General features: G+C 42.6%; 1 protein-coding gene across 1 annotated transcript in view; it reads left to right on the forward strand.

Moving 5' to 3' along the window:
• Positions 1 to 17,542, forward strand: part of LOC126336739 (hemolymph lipopolysaccharide-binding protein-like) — a 41,218-nt gene extending 23,676 nt beyond the window's left edge. Inside the window, exons 4-5 of the mRNA XM_050000735.1 lie at positions 6,722 to 6,976; positions 17,195 to 17,542. Coding sequence (XP_049856692.1) covers positions 6,722 to 6,976; positions 17,195 to 17,367 — 428 coding nt within the window. The 3' untranslated portion in view covers positions 17,368 to 17,542. The remainder of the gene's footprint in view (positions 1 to 6,721; positions 6,977 to 17,194) is intronic.
• The last annotated feature ends 533 nt before the right edge of the window (positions 17,543 to 18,075 follow it).

Here is an 18,075-nt window from a genome sequence, read left to right on the forward strand (position 1 = left end):
CAGTGATTCACTCCTGCAACTACCATCTATATGCCGACGACATCCAACTGTACATAAGTGCAAGCCCCAAAAACATTGCTGGCGCAGTAGCGAGTATGAACGCAGATCTTTGCTCTGTTCCTCGATGGGCACAGAACCTAGGTCTGAAACTAAACCCCAAGGAATCCCAGATCATACTTATATCTCATCCAAAGTTAATCAGCCGGTACTTTCGCGAAACAGTTTCTAAAATACTCCTCAGTGGTACCCAACTACCATAACAAAAACAGTAAAAGACCTTGGAATAATCTTGGATGAACACCTAAACTGGGAAGAGAAAACAGTCACAGCTTGCCGGAAATCGCTCTCCTCCCTACATGCAATTCAAAACTTTAGAAAAATATTTCCAACCCATGTTAAACAAAAATTAGTTCAAACACTAGTCTTGCCTAATCTTTACTACTGCGATGTAGTTCAACACGGCACAAATAGTGAAAATTCTAGAAGCCTCAAGCTAGTGATGAATGCTTGCGTTAAATACGTGTGCAATATTCGGTTGTCCTTCATACTCCCAGCTAGGTTGGATACGCCCAAATAAGGCACGCGATCTCCACACGATGTGCTTACTTCATCGATTTCTTAGCCACTGGTGCCCCCAATACTTATCTTCTCACATTAAACACCTATCATCATTCCACAATCGCAATACCAGATCGGATACGTCTAGCATCTTGGTTGTACCTTTACATAACACAAAATCTTTCTCCGTGTCATTCTCCAACTCAGCCATACGACTATGGAACGCGCTCCCCTGTGATCTGCGTCTTATCCAGAACTACTTAACATTCAAGAGGGAACTCAAAACTTACATATTAGAGACGGTATAGCCACGATTGTTCTGCCCCGCCCATCTCCTTCTTTCTCCTCTCCATCACAGCTTCGAATTTTACCATTCTATTTCTCTTCCTCTAACCTATCTACCTCTTATATATCTCTTTCACCCCATTCTATCGTCTTATGTCTCTGCTCGATGAGAATAACTCACAAGCTGCAAGAACATAACAAGAAAATTCCTAACTAAAATGGGACTGACATTCACAAAAGAAAAGTATGTTTACTTTCATATACTTACTCACTATTATTATTATTATTATTATTATTATTATTATCATTATTATTCTTGATTGTTATAATTATTTTTATTGTTATAATTATCATTGTACTACTGTTATAATCTCTACTTTTTCTTCTTTAACATCAATACTGCATAATACGTTATATGTCCTTAATGTTATGTAGAAACTGTAACTCGTTCAATCTGAGTATGCCAAGTTAGGTGTAAGAGAGGGCCTGAAGGCCCTAATCTTGCCAGGTAAAATAAATGCATAAATAAATATAATGTTGTTTCTTTTTTTATTGCTGCATAGGTATAGTACATTATTTAATTACATTTAGCATCATGAGAATTATAGTAATATATAAATTTGCTACCTGATCTGCAGATAGGCGTACTAATATTATTTGCTTTGGAGGTTGGAAAACAATTTTTCTAAATTTCTCAGGAAAGGGGTGTTAGCTAACTCTGTTTGTTCATTAAGGATATATTCTGTGATGCTGTTTTTGTGTGCGTGTATTTATGTTTCTTCTAATATATTCACGGTGGCTCCGTTTCTGCTAGATGTAAATTTTTGAAGTTGTTCTCAGTGTTTCTCACTGGATGGTTTTCTTCAGCAATATGGGTAGCAAATGCAGATTTGTTCAAGTCACCAAGTCTTAAAGCATCAATGTGTTCTTTGTATCTAATTTCAAAACTTCTGCTTGTCTGTGCAATGTAGAATTTTTGGCGTGTATCGCCTTTGTGTTTGTATATTCCTGATTTACAGTACGGACTCTTGGAGGTATTTACATCATGGATTACTTTTTGTTGTAATTTATTATTTGTGGAAAAGCTGATTATGATATTTTTATTTTTAAATAAGTTTGCTATTCGTCATGATAGTGGGCCTGCGTATGGGAGAGTAGCATATTTAGGTTTGGCTTCTGTGGCACCCTGATTTGGCTTCAGGTGACTCCTGTGAAGTGGAACGGTGGTTTTTGTCTGCATTTTGTTATGGAGTTTTTCTATTATTATGGGTTTATATACATTATTATGAGCAACTGTTTTAATTGTCTTGATTTCATTTTGTTGGTCTGTGTCACTCATTGGCATTTTTTAAAATTCGGTGTAGCATTGTTGTGAAATATGCCATTTTTTGTTGGCGGGGGTGGCAAGACGAGTTATCAATACTGAAATCTGTGGTGTTAAGTTTTCTGTAAATGCTACATTGATGTTTACTGTTACTGTTGCAATTCTTCAGGTCAAGAAAGTTAATGCTTCTATTAGTTTCATGTTCAACTGTGAATTTAATATTTTTGTGCATTTTGCTTAGATCTGCTTCTAATGTACCTATTTCATTGCTTATACCATCAAAAAGCAAGAGTGTATCATCAACATATGATCTGTAGTAGATTATTTTGTTTGAGATGTGCTGGTTGGTTGAGAAAAAGGTTTGTTCTATACGGTTGATGTAAATGTCAGCCAATATCCCAGCTAAGCTACTTCCCATTGCCAAACCTTATTGTTGTTGTTGTAGCTCATGTAATTATGTTCTAGAATAAGTGAAAGTATGTTTTGTCAGACAATATCGAACTTTAGTCATATAAAAAAGAACAGGAAGAAGTACTGAAGGTTTATTCTATGGACTTTCATTGATGCTATGTCTATCTCCATATTTAAATGAAGGTCCTCGTTCTAAATTAACCGAGCACATACAATAAAATCTGCTCACACCGTCTCCTGGTATTTGTAATGTTTGTATGTGCTCTACACTTGGCCTGAGTCTTGTGGAACGAGTACCTTGCAGGCGATATTCTCACGACAAAGAGTCACCTACATGCCTCGTGTCATATTAATGAAGATATATCGAATACAGTTGGTTTCTACTGGAACTGATTAACTTTCGCAACAGTAATGTAGATGATGATAACCTTTATCTTTCAGTTAGACATTCTGAAAAGCTCCTGACAGTGTTGCAGTGTAGTCTATGATGAAAAATGATTGTTAGGGAAAAATTCGATGTGATGCGCCGTTTCCGACTTAATTAGCACTTATGTTAGCCAGTCAGACCGACAGGTGCGCAAGTTCAACAGCCAGATCAGAGACGGTATCGCCGAATATGTTCTTCGCTTACTGTCCTAAAACCGAAAAGGTGAGAGATACACAAACTGGACGTGGGACGATAGCATGGATCGAACCCAAGCCAAAGGCTGAGCAGTCTCGTGCACTATCATCTACGCTGTGAGAGCAACTGTCGTTAATTGTATCTGGCGTAGATTTGCTCTATACCAAATCTATGTTTTGGTGCTTTTGGTAGAGTGCGTAAATGACGCAGTAAATGGTGGGATTACCGATAGTATTGGCAGCACTTGTAGGAACAGAAAAATGAGTGTGTAAGAGATGAATTGGTCACTGACAACTTCTCATTGTTTTTCTTGTTTACCTACTCTTCCTTTTGCACATAATTAGAATCGCACATTATTCAGTGTTAGTCCATTGTGTATTTGAAATCCCTACAAAAAATAAATTTCATTTTATAAGCAACAAAAAATTGTTGATAGTGTAACTATCGTGTTTTTTACGTAACTAAAGATGTTACTTTTGGTGCAAGTACCGTATATATGCAGAAATATAAAACTATATAGATATACTTATTGTTAATTTCTATGCAATAGAGTGATGTTCACCATTATTAAAAGTAAGAGTTTCCTGTTATTATTGACAATGCGAAAGTTCTATATGACTAAAAGAAACATGGATTATATAAATTCGACCAAGTTTTGTAGCGATGTTTGATGTATGTTTCTTCTGTGTTTTTTTTTTTTACTTTTTTCTAGGAAATTGCGTTTCCTATCGCTATATGGGATACCTGTATTCTTTTTCCTACAGCATCCCTCTGTTTGACGTTACAAATCAACAATTTTCGAATGAAATCTGAATTAAATATAGACATTTTCAATTTTACTGTAAATACGGATTATTTTTAAATAACAAACAAGAGGATAACTGTGTAGGGCATTCACTTTTTACATGGTTCATAGCTTCTGGTTTATAGTGGAATTTCGTAAGACCCTCATTGAGTACATACGGAAACCGATCGTTATGGGATAAAGTCCGATAACTATGAAACATTTCCAACATATCACCTTAACTGACCAAAGCTAGTATCAAAACTGTCGAGGTCTACGCTACGGTACCCACTGCAGTTTTACAACTCTAAACTGGGTCCACAGCTCGTGGTCATGCGGTAGCGTTCTCGCTTCCCGCGCCCGGGTTCCCGGGTTCGATTCCCAGCGGGATCAGGGATTTTCTCTGCCTCGTGATGACTTGGTGTAGTGTGATGTCCTTAGGCTAGTTATGTTTAAGTAGTTCTAAGTTCTAGGGGACTGATGACCACAGATGTTAAGTCCCATAGTGCTTAGAGCCAGAGCCAACTCTAAACTGGAGGGCTGCTGGAATTTGTGCTCACAACGGCCTGACTGGACAAATGCAATACTGACTCAAGGCCAGCAAAAGTTTATAAATTTTTGTTTAACAGTTATTTCTCAGCGAAACATATCCTGCTACACCATTACAAGCTTTTCAGGCATTTTCTGACCACCCCGTGTATTAACCATCGCACCGCAAATTTGATTTGAATTACCTTGCACCTTGCACTGGGGTCCACTGGAGCACAGTAAAATATTATCATATATCATGTGTTCCAAGCTTATTAATAAATACATTGGACTGTCTTATATATATGACGTTGTAAATAACTATGTAGTCACCTGCAGTGGTTTTCTTATTATTACAAAAATGAGTAACTCATGGTATTTATAAAATGTGCATAGTATTATTAATAAATAATATTTTGTATTACTTTATGTTTAGTTTTCTCATATTTGAATGCGTATAAAGTAATAGACTGTATTACTTCATTTTATTTAGTTATTACAATTAGTACCATATGGTATTTACAAATATGGTACGTGTTAGACTTCAACACTATACTGAGAATAAGGTTTTATATTTTTTTTATTAATGTATAAATTCAACATGAGTCTGACTTGAATGTGTAAAGTAATATTTTGTAATATAATATCATGCATTATTTGATTTTTATGGAATATTGTGGTATTAAAGGCAAATCGTGTTTTTGACATTTTTGAGAACGTAAAAATGGTATTTCAGGTTTATTTTTTCTTACAGTTCCCAACATTGTGAAACCAAAGTTTTCAATCATTGTCTAACAAAGAGGAATGGACGAAAACCAGTTGTCAACTTCAGGTTCCTATTAGTGCCATGAATCGGTTCTCACATATGGAATAGCGTTTAGCACATAATAAGTCTTAGAAATATTCAGCATTAAAATCTTAATTCCATATTTGTCCGGTTTTGAAGATATGTATATTCTGAATGGGCTTCTGCCACGGAAGCCCATTAGCTGCTCGTCTATTGTACAGTATTCGAAAAGGGTGTTTAGTGATTTGCCGTTGTCAATAAACTTACTCCAGATGTCCTGAATGGGTTCAAATTTGTCTTCTTGTTTTCTTTCATGCGGGTTGCTTTGTCATCGAATGTTAAACAATGCGCGAAACAGGGCATTGCCAAAATTCTTCCAAATTTGTGTGAGCAGCCTTGTTTTCGCCGCAGAGTTACAAGAGTCCAATGGTAGCTCTTAGCTCTACAATATTACGGTAGTGTTATGGTAACTTTCGGGATCTCCGGTTCAAGAACTTCTGCGAGTAATTTCGCCATTATCGTAAGTGACAATCATGTCTGACATTTCATCTGTCACTAATAACTGCCTTGCTTCAATTGGACTAGAAATAAAACATGCTTGACCCTTTGGTCCTGGGAGGTGAGTAGCTAAATTTCTGGATTTAGTCCTTTCTCTCGTAGATGGTGTAGCTGAAGACGACTTATAGCCATTCTTATCTAAAAAGATTTTGGAAACGACGAACTACCATGACTACCATCATCGTCTTCTCCACTCTCTTCTGTACCTGATGATTCCTGTATTTCGACAGACTCAGGATATTCATCGGAATCTAGACCTCCAAATGAATGTTTTTCCTGGTCCAACTCATACAGAATTGCATTATATTTTGTATATCGTCATCTGTTATAAGTCTTTAACTCAATATCGCTGAAAAATAAAATAATATAGTTCTAATATTGAAAGGAAACAGTTATAAGTTACACACACTATATGTTTCAGTTCTGTGTACTTATCAAGCTATTATTTTCAATCTGCATAAATGAACTAAGCGGAACGCACATTAGGGTAATCAAGACCCCCACGGACGTTCGACAACCTTTACAGACTCTCACTACCGCAACAACAATGCCAATGTTCGAGTGAATCTCGCATACATGTAGGCAGTGTTACCAACCTAATATGCACTAAGTTTCAATATATTGTAGCCAACATACTCTTTGTAATACACAAAAAAATACACAATTGGTTTAATTAGCCACATCCCAGAGTTATTCGATAGCAACAGTCTTTGGCCTACCTATAAGAGTATACACGATTTTCACAGGATGGCCTGTACTAACCTATTGTTGACATGTATGAATAGGTTTGTTGACATGTATTATTAGCTTTATTTTTCCTATTGTTTCATGAACCTAATGTGTCATTTGATACATCACGGACAGCACCCCCTCCCCGTGTTGGTGCTGACTACAAATTCTTTCGAAATGTTGGATACTATAAGCTGCACACCGAGAAAATGAACTGGGAAAATGCTCGGAGAACATGCGCAAAGGAAGGTGCGCACCTCGCCATTGTGAACTCTGAGGCGGAAGAAAATGCTATACGGGAAGTGATGAGAGCTCACTCGTCAGAAAACTTCGCTGCATTCATCGGTATCCACGATATTTTCAAGGAAGGAGAATACATCACTGTCTTGGGTGAGTATCACTATTATGTAAGTGACATACACTCCTGGAAATGGAAAAAAGAACACATTGACACCGGTGTGTCAGACCCACCATACTTGCTCCGGACACTGCGACAGGGCTGTACAAGCAATGATCACACGCACGGCACAGCGGACACACCAGGAAGCGCGGTGTTGGCCGTCGAATGGCGCTAGCTGCGCAGCATTTGTGCACCGCCGCCGTCAGTGTCAGCCAGTTTGCCGTGGCATACGGAGCTCCATCGCAGTCTTTAACACTGGTAGCATGCCGCGACAGCGTGGACGTGAACCGTATGTGCAGTTGACGGACTTTGAGCGAGGGCGTATAGTGGGCATGCGGGAGGCCGGGTGGACGTACCGCCGAATTGCTCAACACGTGGGGCGTGAGGTCTCCACAGTACATCGATGTTGTCGCCAGTGGTCGGCTGAAGGTGCACGTGCCCGTCGACCTGGGACCGGACCGCAGCGACGCACGGATGCACGCCAAGACCGTAGGATCCTACGCAGTGCCGTAGGGGACCGCACCGCCACTTCCCAGCAAATTAGGGACACTGTTAATCCTTTGGTATCGGCGAGGACCATTCGCAACCGTCTTCATGAAGCTGGGCTACGGTCCCGCACACCGTTAGGCCGTCTTCCGCTCACGCCCCAACGTCGTGCAGCCCGCCTCCAGTGGTGTCACGGCAGGCGTGAATGGAGGGACGAATGGAGACGTGTCGTCTTCAGCGATGAGAGTCGCTTCTGCCTTGGTGCCAATGATGGTCGTATGCGTGTTTGGCGTCGTGCAGGTGAGCGCCACAATCAGGACTGCATACGACCGAGGCACACAGGGCCAACACCCGGCATCATGGTGTGGGGAGCGATCTCCTACACTGGCCGTACACCTCTGGTGATCGTCGAGGGGTCACTGAATAGTGCACGGTACATCCAAACCGTCATCGAACCCATCGTTCTACCATTCCTAGACCGGCAAGGGAACTTGCTGTTCCAACAGGACAATGCATGTCCGCATGTATCCCGTGCCACGCAACGTGCTCTAGAAGGTGTAAGTCAACTACCCTGGCCAGCAAGATCTCCGGATCTGTCCCCCATTGAGCATGTTTGTGATTGGATGAAGCGTCGTCTCACGCGGTCTGCACGTCCAGCACGAACGCTGGTCCAACTGAGGCGCCAGGTTGAAATGGCATGGCAAGCCGTTCCACAGGACTACATCCAGCATCTCTACGATCGTCTCCATGGGAGAATAGCAGCCTGCATTGCTGCGAAAGGTGGATATACACTGTACTAGTGCCGACATTGTGTATGCTCTGTTGCCTGTGTCTATGTGCCAGTGGTTCTGTCAGTGTGATCACGTGATGTATCTGACCCCAGGAATGTGTCAATAAAATTTTCCCTTCCTGGAACAATGAATTCACGGTGTTCTTATTTCAATTTCCAGGAGTGTATTTAGACAGGCTGGAAAGATTATTATTTCAATCCTTCAACATGAAAGAAAAACGGAACTCACGGAACAAATCAGTTAGTATTTCGTGTGTAATTTCCGAAGGAATGCCCACTATTTTAGAGAAGTTTCTACTCTCTGTTTCCACTGGATTCCTTCTTTTGCTAATACTACTTGCAGTAAGTAACTGTGTGACGTTAACAGCAGGAGTGATCATTTAGGGTTGACGTCCTGTTGGCAGCTTCAGATGTGGTTCGTACAGGATGAGGAAACATCCAAATATCAGAAATTTACTCTTTCATCAAACAGGACGATCAGAAACAGGCTGAAAAGCTCGTAATGCTGTTACAAGGCACTTTGTGCAGAGATGTGACTGTTAAGAAAAAAATTCTATACATGGCAACATTTCCTAACTAATTACTACTGAAGTTCGCCAAGCAGGTCTCTGCGCGCCCAGATTCAAGTGGCCCGCCAGGTGCAATTAATGTCAATTGTTTTCGAAGCTTAGGTGAGAGCGCAAAGTTTTTCTGAGTAATTATTTCTTAACACGGCCTACACTGAAACACCCTTATAAAACTATTCAGTGTCTTTCTGATCATCCAATAAAAAATCGCATTAACAAAAAAATAGTTACTCTAGAGCAATGAAATTTCGGAAATACGTCTGGATGACATATTTATGTGGTTAACATAGCAAAAAAACTTGTTACTGCAAGGGTGAGCCAAGCTACAGCAAATGTGATGTGCTGGTAATGGTGTAATCGCAATAAAGTTGAATGCCTGCATTGTATTGTAAAAATGCTTGAAATGGCTCTGAGCACTGTGGGACTTAACTTATGATGTCCTCAGTCCCCTAGAACTTAGAACCACTTAAACCTCACTAACCTAAGGACATCACACACATCCATGCCCGAGGCAGGATTCGTACCTGCGACCGTAATGGTCGCGCGGCTCCAGACCGTAGTACCTAGAACCGCTCGGCCAGTCCGGCCGGCTGTATTTTACAGGTGCCGGATGTCAGTTCCATACCAGGTCGGTCAAAACAGGAACAGTCAATGCTGTTTGTGGATGACGCTGGTATTGTCATCCGATGACGTCCCATACGTACTCGACTAGATACAGATCTGTGATCGACAAGATCAAGGCGACACGTTGACACTCCGTAGAGAATGGAATGCCGTCACTATCCTGTCGGAAAACACTCCCTAGAATAATATTCGTGAAAGCCTGGACGACAGTTAGAATCACCAGTCTAACGTACAAATTTGCTGTCAGGGTGCATGGAACAACTACGAGAGGGCTCTTGCTATCATATCAAATCCCACCCCAGACATTAACTTCATGTGGATGTTCATTCTGCGATATTGCAGAAAGACTTGACAGAAACGTGTCCAAGTGTATAATTGGTGTCAGCGGTGGATACGACAATGTACTGTCGCAAAGGGACCGGTGTACAGGCTGCCACGTGGCACCATCGAGAGGGAAGACCGTCATCTTTTGCGTATGGCTTTGGCAGGAGAAATTAGTGTAGCAGTTGGCACCATAGTGACACACTGAACTTTTACAAATCGCTTAATCCAAGGACAGCTACGAGCCAGACGCCCTGTAGCGCACATTCCACTGGCACGACACCACCGCCATTTCCGAAGTCAGTGGTGTCAAGAAAGGGCTACGTGAATGCAGTGTCGAGGTCTACTGTGTTTGCTGAGGAAGCTGGTTTTAACTCGGAGCCAGAATGTAAGGCGGCACTGCTTGGCTGTGAATAATTGCTGCCCAAATGTTAACTGAAAATCGTTGCTGAAAATGGCGGACAGCCGTAGCTCGAGGATTTTCAAGAGCTCATATATGGGAATTGAGAGTGTTGAACGTCCCTTTGCTCTTGAAAGTAAATTCATCAGTCCACAGAACAATGTTTGTGATTGCGGGAATTATTATTCTTTGCTGCAAAGTCGTCCAGAATTGGAAAAGCAGCAGGTATTAAGTCCTGTACCTTACTCAGCTTGTACGGAAGACGATGATCATCACACAGAGTTCTCATAACTCTGCTAGAACTAGCATTTAAAGCATGAGCAATGGAGGAACGCTGAATTTTGGTTGTCGGACATTTGATGTACTCGGTTCTCGAAATCATGACTGTCTGTACTCCATGGTCGATCACGAGCAGAGAAATCTCTTTCAATGTGCCCCTTTCACGGAGAACCTGCTCCACAGCCCCAAATGGCCTCTGATTTGATATTCCTCTGTTTGGATAACGTTCTGCGCACAAACGCCGTGTTCCCTCCATAGTTCCTGCTGCACCAAAGGCCAAGTGCATGACTGCAGGTACATTCCACATAAAAGATTCCATGTCCTGCGCATAACAACGCAGAGTCTTTTTACATTTGTAAGTGCATATTATTGTTCTATCTTATCTTTTGTAGTACAACAATTGATTATGAATTGCGTTGAGGTGGAAACCAAGTACACTTTGGACAGCACACTGCAGGTACATAGCAACGAGTGAGGACAAAGGGAAATAGTACAAAATTTATTCGTTAGGGCGCAGTTACGAGAAAAACAACTCAAGCTTGACCTCAGAAAAGCGTTGCTCTGGATAATATTTCCATATTAGAGCTAAAATATTGGTAAGGATTACCTTACCAATCCGTTCCTCCAGTCCTTATGGTAGATAATATCACAGTGGAGTATTCAGCTTGCCAGGCAGGTTCAAGGAGGACGTTTAGGTGTTGATCACAATAAAATCACTGAAATATGTTGTTCATAAAGAACTACACTCCTGGAAATTGAAATAAGAACACCGTGAATTCATTGTCCCAGGAAGGGGAAACTTTATTGACACATTCCTGGGGTCAGATACATCACGTGATCACACTGACGGAACCACAGGCACATAGACACAGGCAACAGAGCATGCACAATGTCGGCACTAGTACAGTGTATATCCACCTTTCGCAGCAATGCAGGCTGCTATTCTCCCATGGAGACGATCGTAGAGATGCTGGATGTAGTCCTGTGGAACGGCTTGCTATGCTATTTCCACCTGGCGCCTCAGTTGGACCAGCGTTCGTGCTGGACGTGGAGACCGCGTGAGACGACGCTTCATCCAGTCACAAACATGCTCAATGGGGGACAGATCCGGAGATCTTGCTGGCCAGGGTAGTTGACTTGCACCTTCTAGAGCACGTTGGGTGGCACGGGATACATGCGGACGTGCATTGTCCTGTTGGAACAGCAAGTTCCCTTGCCGGTCTAGGAATGTTAGAACGATGGGTTCGATGACGGTTTGGATGTACCGTGCACTATTCAGTGTCCCCTCGACGATCACCAGAGGTGTACGGCCAGTGTAGGAGATCGCTCCCCACACCATGATGCCGGGTGTTGGCCCTGTGTGCCTCGGTCGTATGCAGTCCTGATTGTGGCGCTCACCTGCACGGCGCCAAACACGCATACGACCATCATTGGCACCGAGGCGGAAGCGACTCTCATCGCTGAAGACGACACGTCTCCATTCGTCCCTCCATTCCGCCTGTCGCGACACCACTGTAGGTGGGCTGCACGATGTTGGGGCGTGAGCGGAAGACGGCCTAAAGGTGTGCGGGACCGTAGCCCAGCTTCATGGAGACGGTTGCGAATGGTCCTCGCCGATACCCCAGGAGCAACAGTGTCCCTAATTTGCTGGGAAGTGACGGTGCGGTCCCCTACGGCACTGCGTAGGATCCTACGGTCTTGGCGTGCATCCGTGCGTCGCTGCGGTCCGGTCCCAGGTCGACGGGCACGTGCACCTTCAGCCGACCACTGGCGACAACATCGATGTACTGTGGAGACCTCACGCCCCACGTGTTGAGCAATTCGGCGGTACGTCCACCCGGCCTCCCGCATGCCCACTATACGCCCTCGCTCAAAGTCCGTCAACTGCACATACGGTTGACGTCCACGCTGTCGCGGCATGCTACCAGTGTTAAAGACTGCGATGGAGCTCCGTATGCCACGGCAAACTGGCTGACACTGACGGCGGCGGTGCACAAATGCTGCGCAGCTAGCGCCATTCGACGGCCAACACCGCGGTTTCTGGTGTGTCCGCTGTGCCGTGCGTGTTATCATTGCTTGTACAGCCCTCTCGCAGTGTCCGGAGCAAGTATGGTGGGTCTGACACACCGGTGTCAATGTGTTCTTTTTTCCATTTCCAGGAGTGTATTTCGTTTCATTTTTCGTAATATATCTACGACAAGCCTTCTTTTATGATTGTAGGCTGTATACATGGAAGGTGCCTGGAGAAACTGATATGTTTCAGATAGATTAAGTAATGGTAAAACAGAGATTTATTAACCAGGTTTTAAATTGTAACACATTTCCAGGGGCACATGTGGACTCTGACCACGATCTGTTGGTTATGAGCTGTAGATTAAAACTGAAGAAACTGCAAAAAGGTGGGAATTTAAGGAGATAGGACCTCGATGAATTGACTAAATCAGAGGTTGTATAAAGTTTCAGGGAGAGCATAAGGCAACAATTGACAAGAATGGGGGAAAGAAATACAGTAGAAGAAGAATGGGTAGCTCTGAGGGATGAAGTAGTGAAGGCGGCAGAGGATCAAGTAGGTAAAAAGACGAGGGCTAGTAGAAATCCTTGGGTGACAGAAGAAATACTGAATTTAATTGATGAAAGGAGAAAATATAAAAATGCAGTAAATGAAGTAGGCAAAAAGCAATATAAGCGTCTCAAAAATGAGATCGACAGGACGTGCAAAATGGCTCAGCAGGCATGGATAGAGGACAAATGTAAGGATGTAGAGGCTTATCTCACTAGGGGTAAGATAGATACTGCCTACAGGAAAATTAATGAGACCTTTGGAGAAAAGAGAACCACTTGTCTGAATATCAAGAGCTCAGATGGAAACGAAGTTCTAAGCAAAGAAGGGAAAGCAGAAAGGTGGAAAGAGTATATAGAGGGACTACACAAGCGCGATGTACTTGAGGGCAATGTTATAGAAAGGGAAGAGGATGTGGATGAAGATGAAATGGGAGATATGATACTGCGTGAAGAATTTGATAGAGCACTGAAAGACCAAAGTCGAAACAAGTCCCCAGGAGCAGACAATATTCCATTAGAACTACTGACAGCCTTGGGAGAGCCAGTCCTGACAAAACTCTACCATCTGGTGAGCAAAATGTATGAGTCAGGTGAACTACCCTCAGACTTGAAGCAGAATATAATAATTCCCATCCCAAAGAAATCAGGCGTTGACAGATGTGAAAATTACCGAACTATCAGTTTAATAATCCACGGCTGCAAAATACTAACGCGTGAATTCTTTACAGACGAATGGAAAAACTGGTAGAAGCCGACCTTGGAGAAGATCAGTTTGGATTCCGTAGAAATATGGGAACACGTGAGGCAATACTGACCCTACGACTTGTCTTAGAAGCTAGATAAAGAAAAGACAAACCTACATTTCTAGCATTTGTAGACTTGGAGAAAGCTTTTGACAACGTTGACTGGAATACTCTCTTTCAAATTCTGAAAGTGGCAGTGGTAGACTACAGGGGGCGAAAGGCTATTTACAATTTGTACAGAAACCAGATGGCAGTTAATAAGAGTCGAGGGGCATGAAAGGGATGCAGTGGTTTGGAAGGGAGTGTTACAGCGTAGTAGCCTCTCCCCGATGTTATTCAATCTGTATATTGAACAAGCAGTAAAGAAAACAAAAGAAAAATTCGGAGTAGGTATTAAAATCCATGGAGAAGAAATGAAAACTTTAATGTTCGCCGATGACATTGTGACTCTGTCAGAGACAGCAAAGGACTTGGAACAACAGCTGAACGGAATGGACAGTGTCTTGAAAGGAGGATATAAGATGAACATCAACAAATGCAAAAGGAGGATAATGGAATGTAGTCGAATTAAGTCGGGTGATGCTGAGGGAATTAGATTAGGAAATGAGACACTTAAAGTAGTAAAGGAGTTTTGCTATTTGGGGAGCAAAATAACTGATGATGGTCGAAATAGAGAGAATATAAAATGTGGACTTGCAATGGCAAGGAAAGTGTTTCTGAAGAAGAGAAATTTGTTAACATCGAGTATAGATTTAAGTGGCAGGAAGTCGTTTCTGAAAGTATTTGTATGGAGTGTAGCCATGTATGGAAGTGAAACATGGACGATAAATAGTTTGGACAAGAAGAGAATAGAAGCTTTTGAAATCTGGTGCTACAGAAGAATGCTGAACAGCATCTACGAGAAGTGTGCTACAATCAGATTTTCGTAGTACTCGTAGTACATCTTCAACCAGTGCGTCATAATACACCTGTAAGATATAGGTTACAATTTCACTTACTACTACCAATACACCTTTTCCACACGATGATTTTCTTCACTGTGTACAAACTTTGGCGACTGATCGATGAGAGGATATGGAGCAAAAGAGGACTAATAAACTTACGTCCGGAAATGTATGGTTCCCATGCTTGAGACACTTGATACAATAATACACCGTTACAGAGTTTGCGGCCTAATAGGCGCTGTACCATGCAGCCACAGATACACTATGTGTTGATAGTGGTTTCCATGTGCCTCAACGTATGTGTGTATGCGCCGTAGCATGTTCTGTCTCACACGTTCACATCGGCCTGGTTGCACACGAACAGTGTCAAAGGCAGCGTGAATACGCTGCTCCACTGTCTCCAGATCTTGAATGGGCTCTGCATCCACGATACAGCTGGGTCGGCCCCATGACGAAACCGCAAGGGTTGAGATGCGGCGATCGAGTAGGCTTTGAAACCGGGTTCGCTCGTCCAATCCATCGACGGGGAAAGACTCCACTGAGATGCGTCTAGATGTTAATGGCGAAGTAGGCTGGAGCACCATCATGTAGCAGCCACATAACTCTTTGAATTATCAATGGCACTTATTCCGACAAGGGGAAGCACAATCACCCACACGCTGACAGTTCCAGCCTGTTATGCGTCGGGGGAAGAATACTAGTCCCAAAATATGGTTGCCAATTTCCCTGCCCAATGTTTGATTCGTTATCACCATACCATGGGGTTCTGCTTACTATCCCACGGATAATCGTTATGAAAGTTTAAGATGCCACTGAGCGTAAAGGTGGCCTCATCTGTGGATACGGTGGATGATACCAACCCTCTAATCGTGGTTGTGTGGTGAAGAAACCATTGAGAAAAGTGCTCCCGATGTGGAAAGTCTGTCGGTAAAATAAGCCCTGCACACGCTGTAAGTGACAAGAGTTGTAACAGTTGTCATGGAGTATGTTCCATGCGGTCGTATGGCTTACCCTGTAATGGCAGGTCAACCTGGTACTGATACGGCAGTCGCCTTCCACAGCATTAATCAAATGTTCCTCAAGTCTGGTGTCGTAACACCTCGGGTATGTTATTCATGATTTCCTGCTTCCATAAAAATTCCTGTCTCATTCAAATGACGAAACACTGTTGCAAACATTGACTGCTGTGCTTGTTGTCGGTGAAGATAGGTCTCCTGATACAATCTTGATGCTTGCCGCACACTACCATTTGCCTTTCCATAAGTAAACGCCATGTCGGCGAGCGCTCGATTCGAAGGGGATCGGGTAAAGCGGTTGCAGTAATCGGCGAATCGCTCGACATTTGAATACGAGCGATGTCTCTATTCGACAGTGTTGGCAAGAATGGGTGAACAATGGCCGAACACAGCATCACGAAGAGAGCCCTCAGCCTAGAGAGAAGAGAGGACGTGAGGACCGAGCAATCATCAGAGAGACACTGAGAGCCGCGGATTCGTGATTATCATTGATGGAAAGTGCAGCTTGTGTGTCAGTGACCATAAGGAACCATTGTGTACAATGCTGTATCAAATCCACTACAAGGTGAGTTAGCATGAGAAGTGAATCGGACGCCACATTACCAATTACCATGACAGGAGAGGGCACTCGGGCGTGACGTATGAGATACAGTACGACGCTCTAGGAGGAAACGATGCATACTGTAACTGTGGCTGTATTGTACAGCGCGTAGTAGACCGCTGTCTCTACAACAAAGTATGACTGAATAAATGGTCTCTTGCATGCAAACAATGCTTTTCTGAACTTAAGTTCATTAGACCTTTTTTGTTCCGTACCCTCTCATCCATCAATCCCTAGAATTTGTACACGATGGAAAAAATCACCATCTATACGTGCAACATATGGGCTACAATTTCAGTACACTACATGAACATCACATGTAGGTTAAAATTTCAGTTTACTTCTTTCCTATGAGTACAGTATATAGGTTATAATTTCAGCACTTTACATGTACAGTCAGTGGGACATCTCTCAATCCCCTCCCCAAGCACCTTAAGCGTACACCCATGGTCGTCCAAGCCCCGTGAACTTCTGACACTTAACCATTTCCTGAACCTGAGCCACGCGAGTGAGTAAACTTCTAGGACACGATGTGTCTGTGGGCCTCTGAATCCCATTTCAGCAGCTTGCACGTTACACGTTTTTTATGGCTGTATTAGTATGAAAATGAGTGATTCAATATGAAGCAGTTTGGCTCACTTCACATTCGATATTCAGTTGCACGAACTCAATAATAATTTGAAAATTCGACTTTGGTTCTGCAAAAGGACCAGAAGATGACGTCGGGAACTTGGATTATCATAAATGAGTGCCATTTTTTCGAGGCTGCAAAACGTATTTCACCTAGGAATAAGGGTTTTTGCTCACTGCTCAAATTGAACATTTATTCAAATAATAAATTTTACGTGTCTGAAATGATTGTTTCCTATGCTCCAGGTGAACCTCTGAAATCGAGTGGCCGCGTAAGGTGGGCAAAGGGGGAGCCCAATAACGGGATGTTCCCCGGTTCTCCGGAAGGCGAGGACTGCGGGAATATTTACGCAGACGGAACCATCAACGACTGCAGGTGCACTCTGGAGATGCCATTTGTGTGCGAACAAAGTCTCTAATGCTTGTCGGGGCTGACTCTTTTGTGTCCTGCAGTCACCTGTGAATTGCTGAAACTTCAACACCTACGCTTGGTTGCAAATTTTGGAAGAAACAAACTGCGTAACAGGCTTCTTCTGCGAATAGGAAGATGTTACAAAGCAAAACATAAAATAAAAATCGTTTCTTCTTCTGTTAGTGCTGATTATTCGTACAAGGAGCCAATGAGAATGTTCCTAATAGTTGCATTTATTATACGGCCATTTGTATCAATATTTTTCAACTTTAAATTGATGCTAGAGTGTTTTTACCTTCCGTGTGAAATGAAAATTATTGTTGTCGTGTTTATTCTTTCACTATCTACGTACTCATACTTGCACTTAAGAACGTCGAATCACAGGCAAATTTATATTTTTTAAACGGTCAGTTCTGTGGTAGAGCTTTCTGCAACTAGTTTTCATTCATATTCTTTCTACTGACTAGTACAATTAACCCTTTAAGCGATCATGCAGGAAAGCTTTCTCACGAACTCTAGGTTTCGTTCATTGGCAACAGTTATGCATGTCCATTTCAAGAAACAAACCCAATTTGAAAGATGTGAGCAGACACCGGTTTTTGAGACGATTTATTGCAGCATTCAAATAGTAAAGTGGAAGGCCACTATTTGATCATGCCCTTTGCGGAACACTCCAAGAAAAGAGATGTACGGAAAAGGCAAAAATGTAAACTTT

The sequence above is a fragment of the Schistocerca gregaria genome, chromosome 2, assembly GCF_023897955.1.
Source record: "Schistocerca gregaria isolate iqSchGreg1 chromosome 2, iqSchGreg1.2, whole genome shotgun sequence".
In the NCBI taxonomy this organism is placed as follows: domain Eukaryota; kingdom Metazoa; phylum Arthropoda; class Insecta; order Orthoptera; family Acrididae; genus Schistocerca; species Schistocerca gregaria.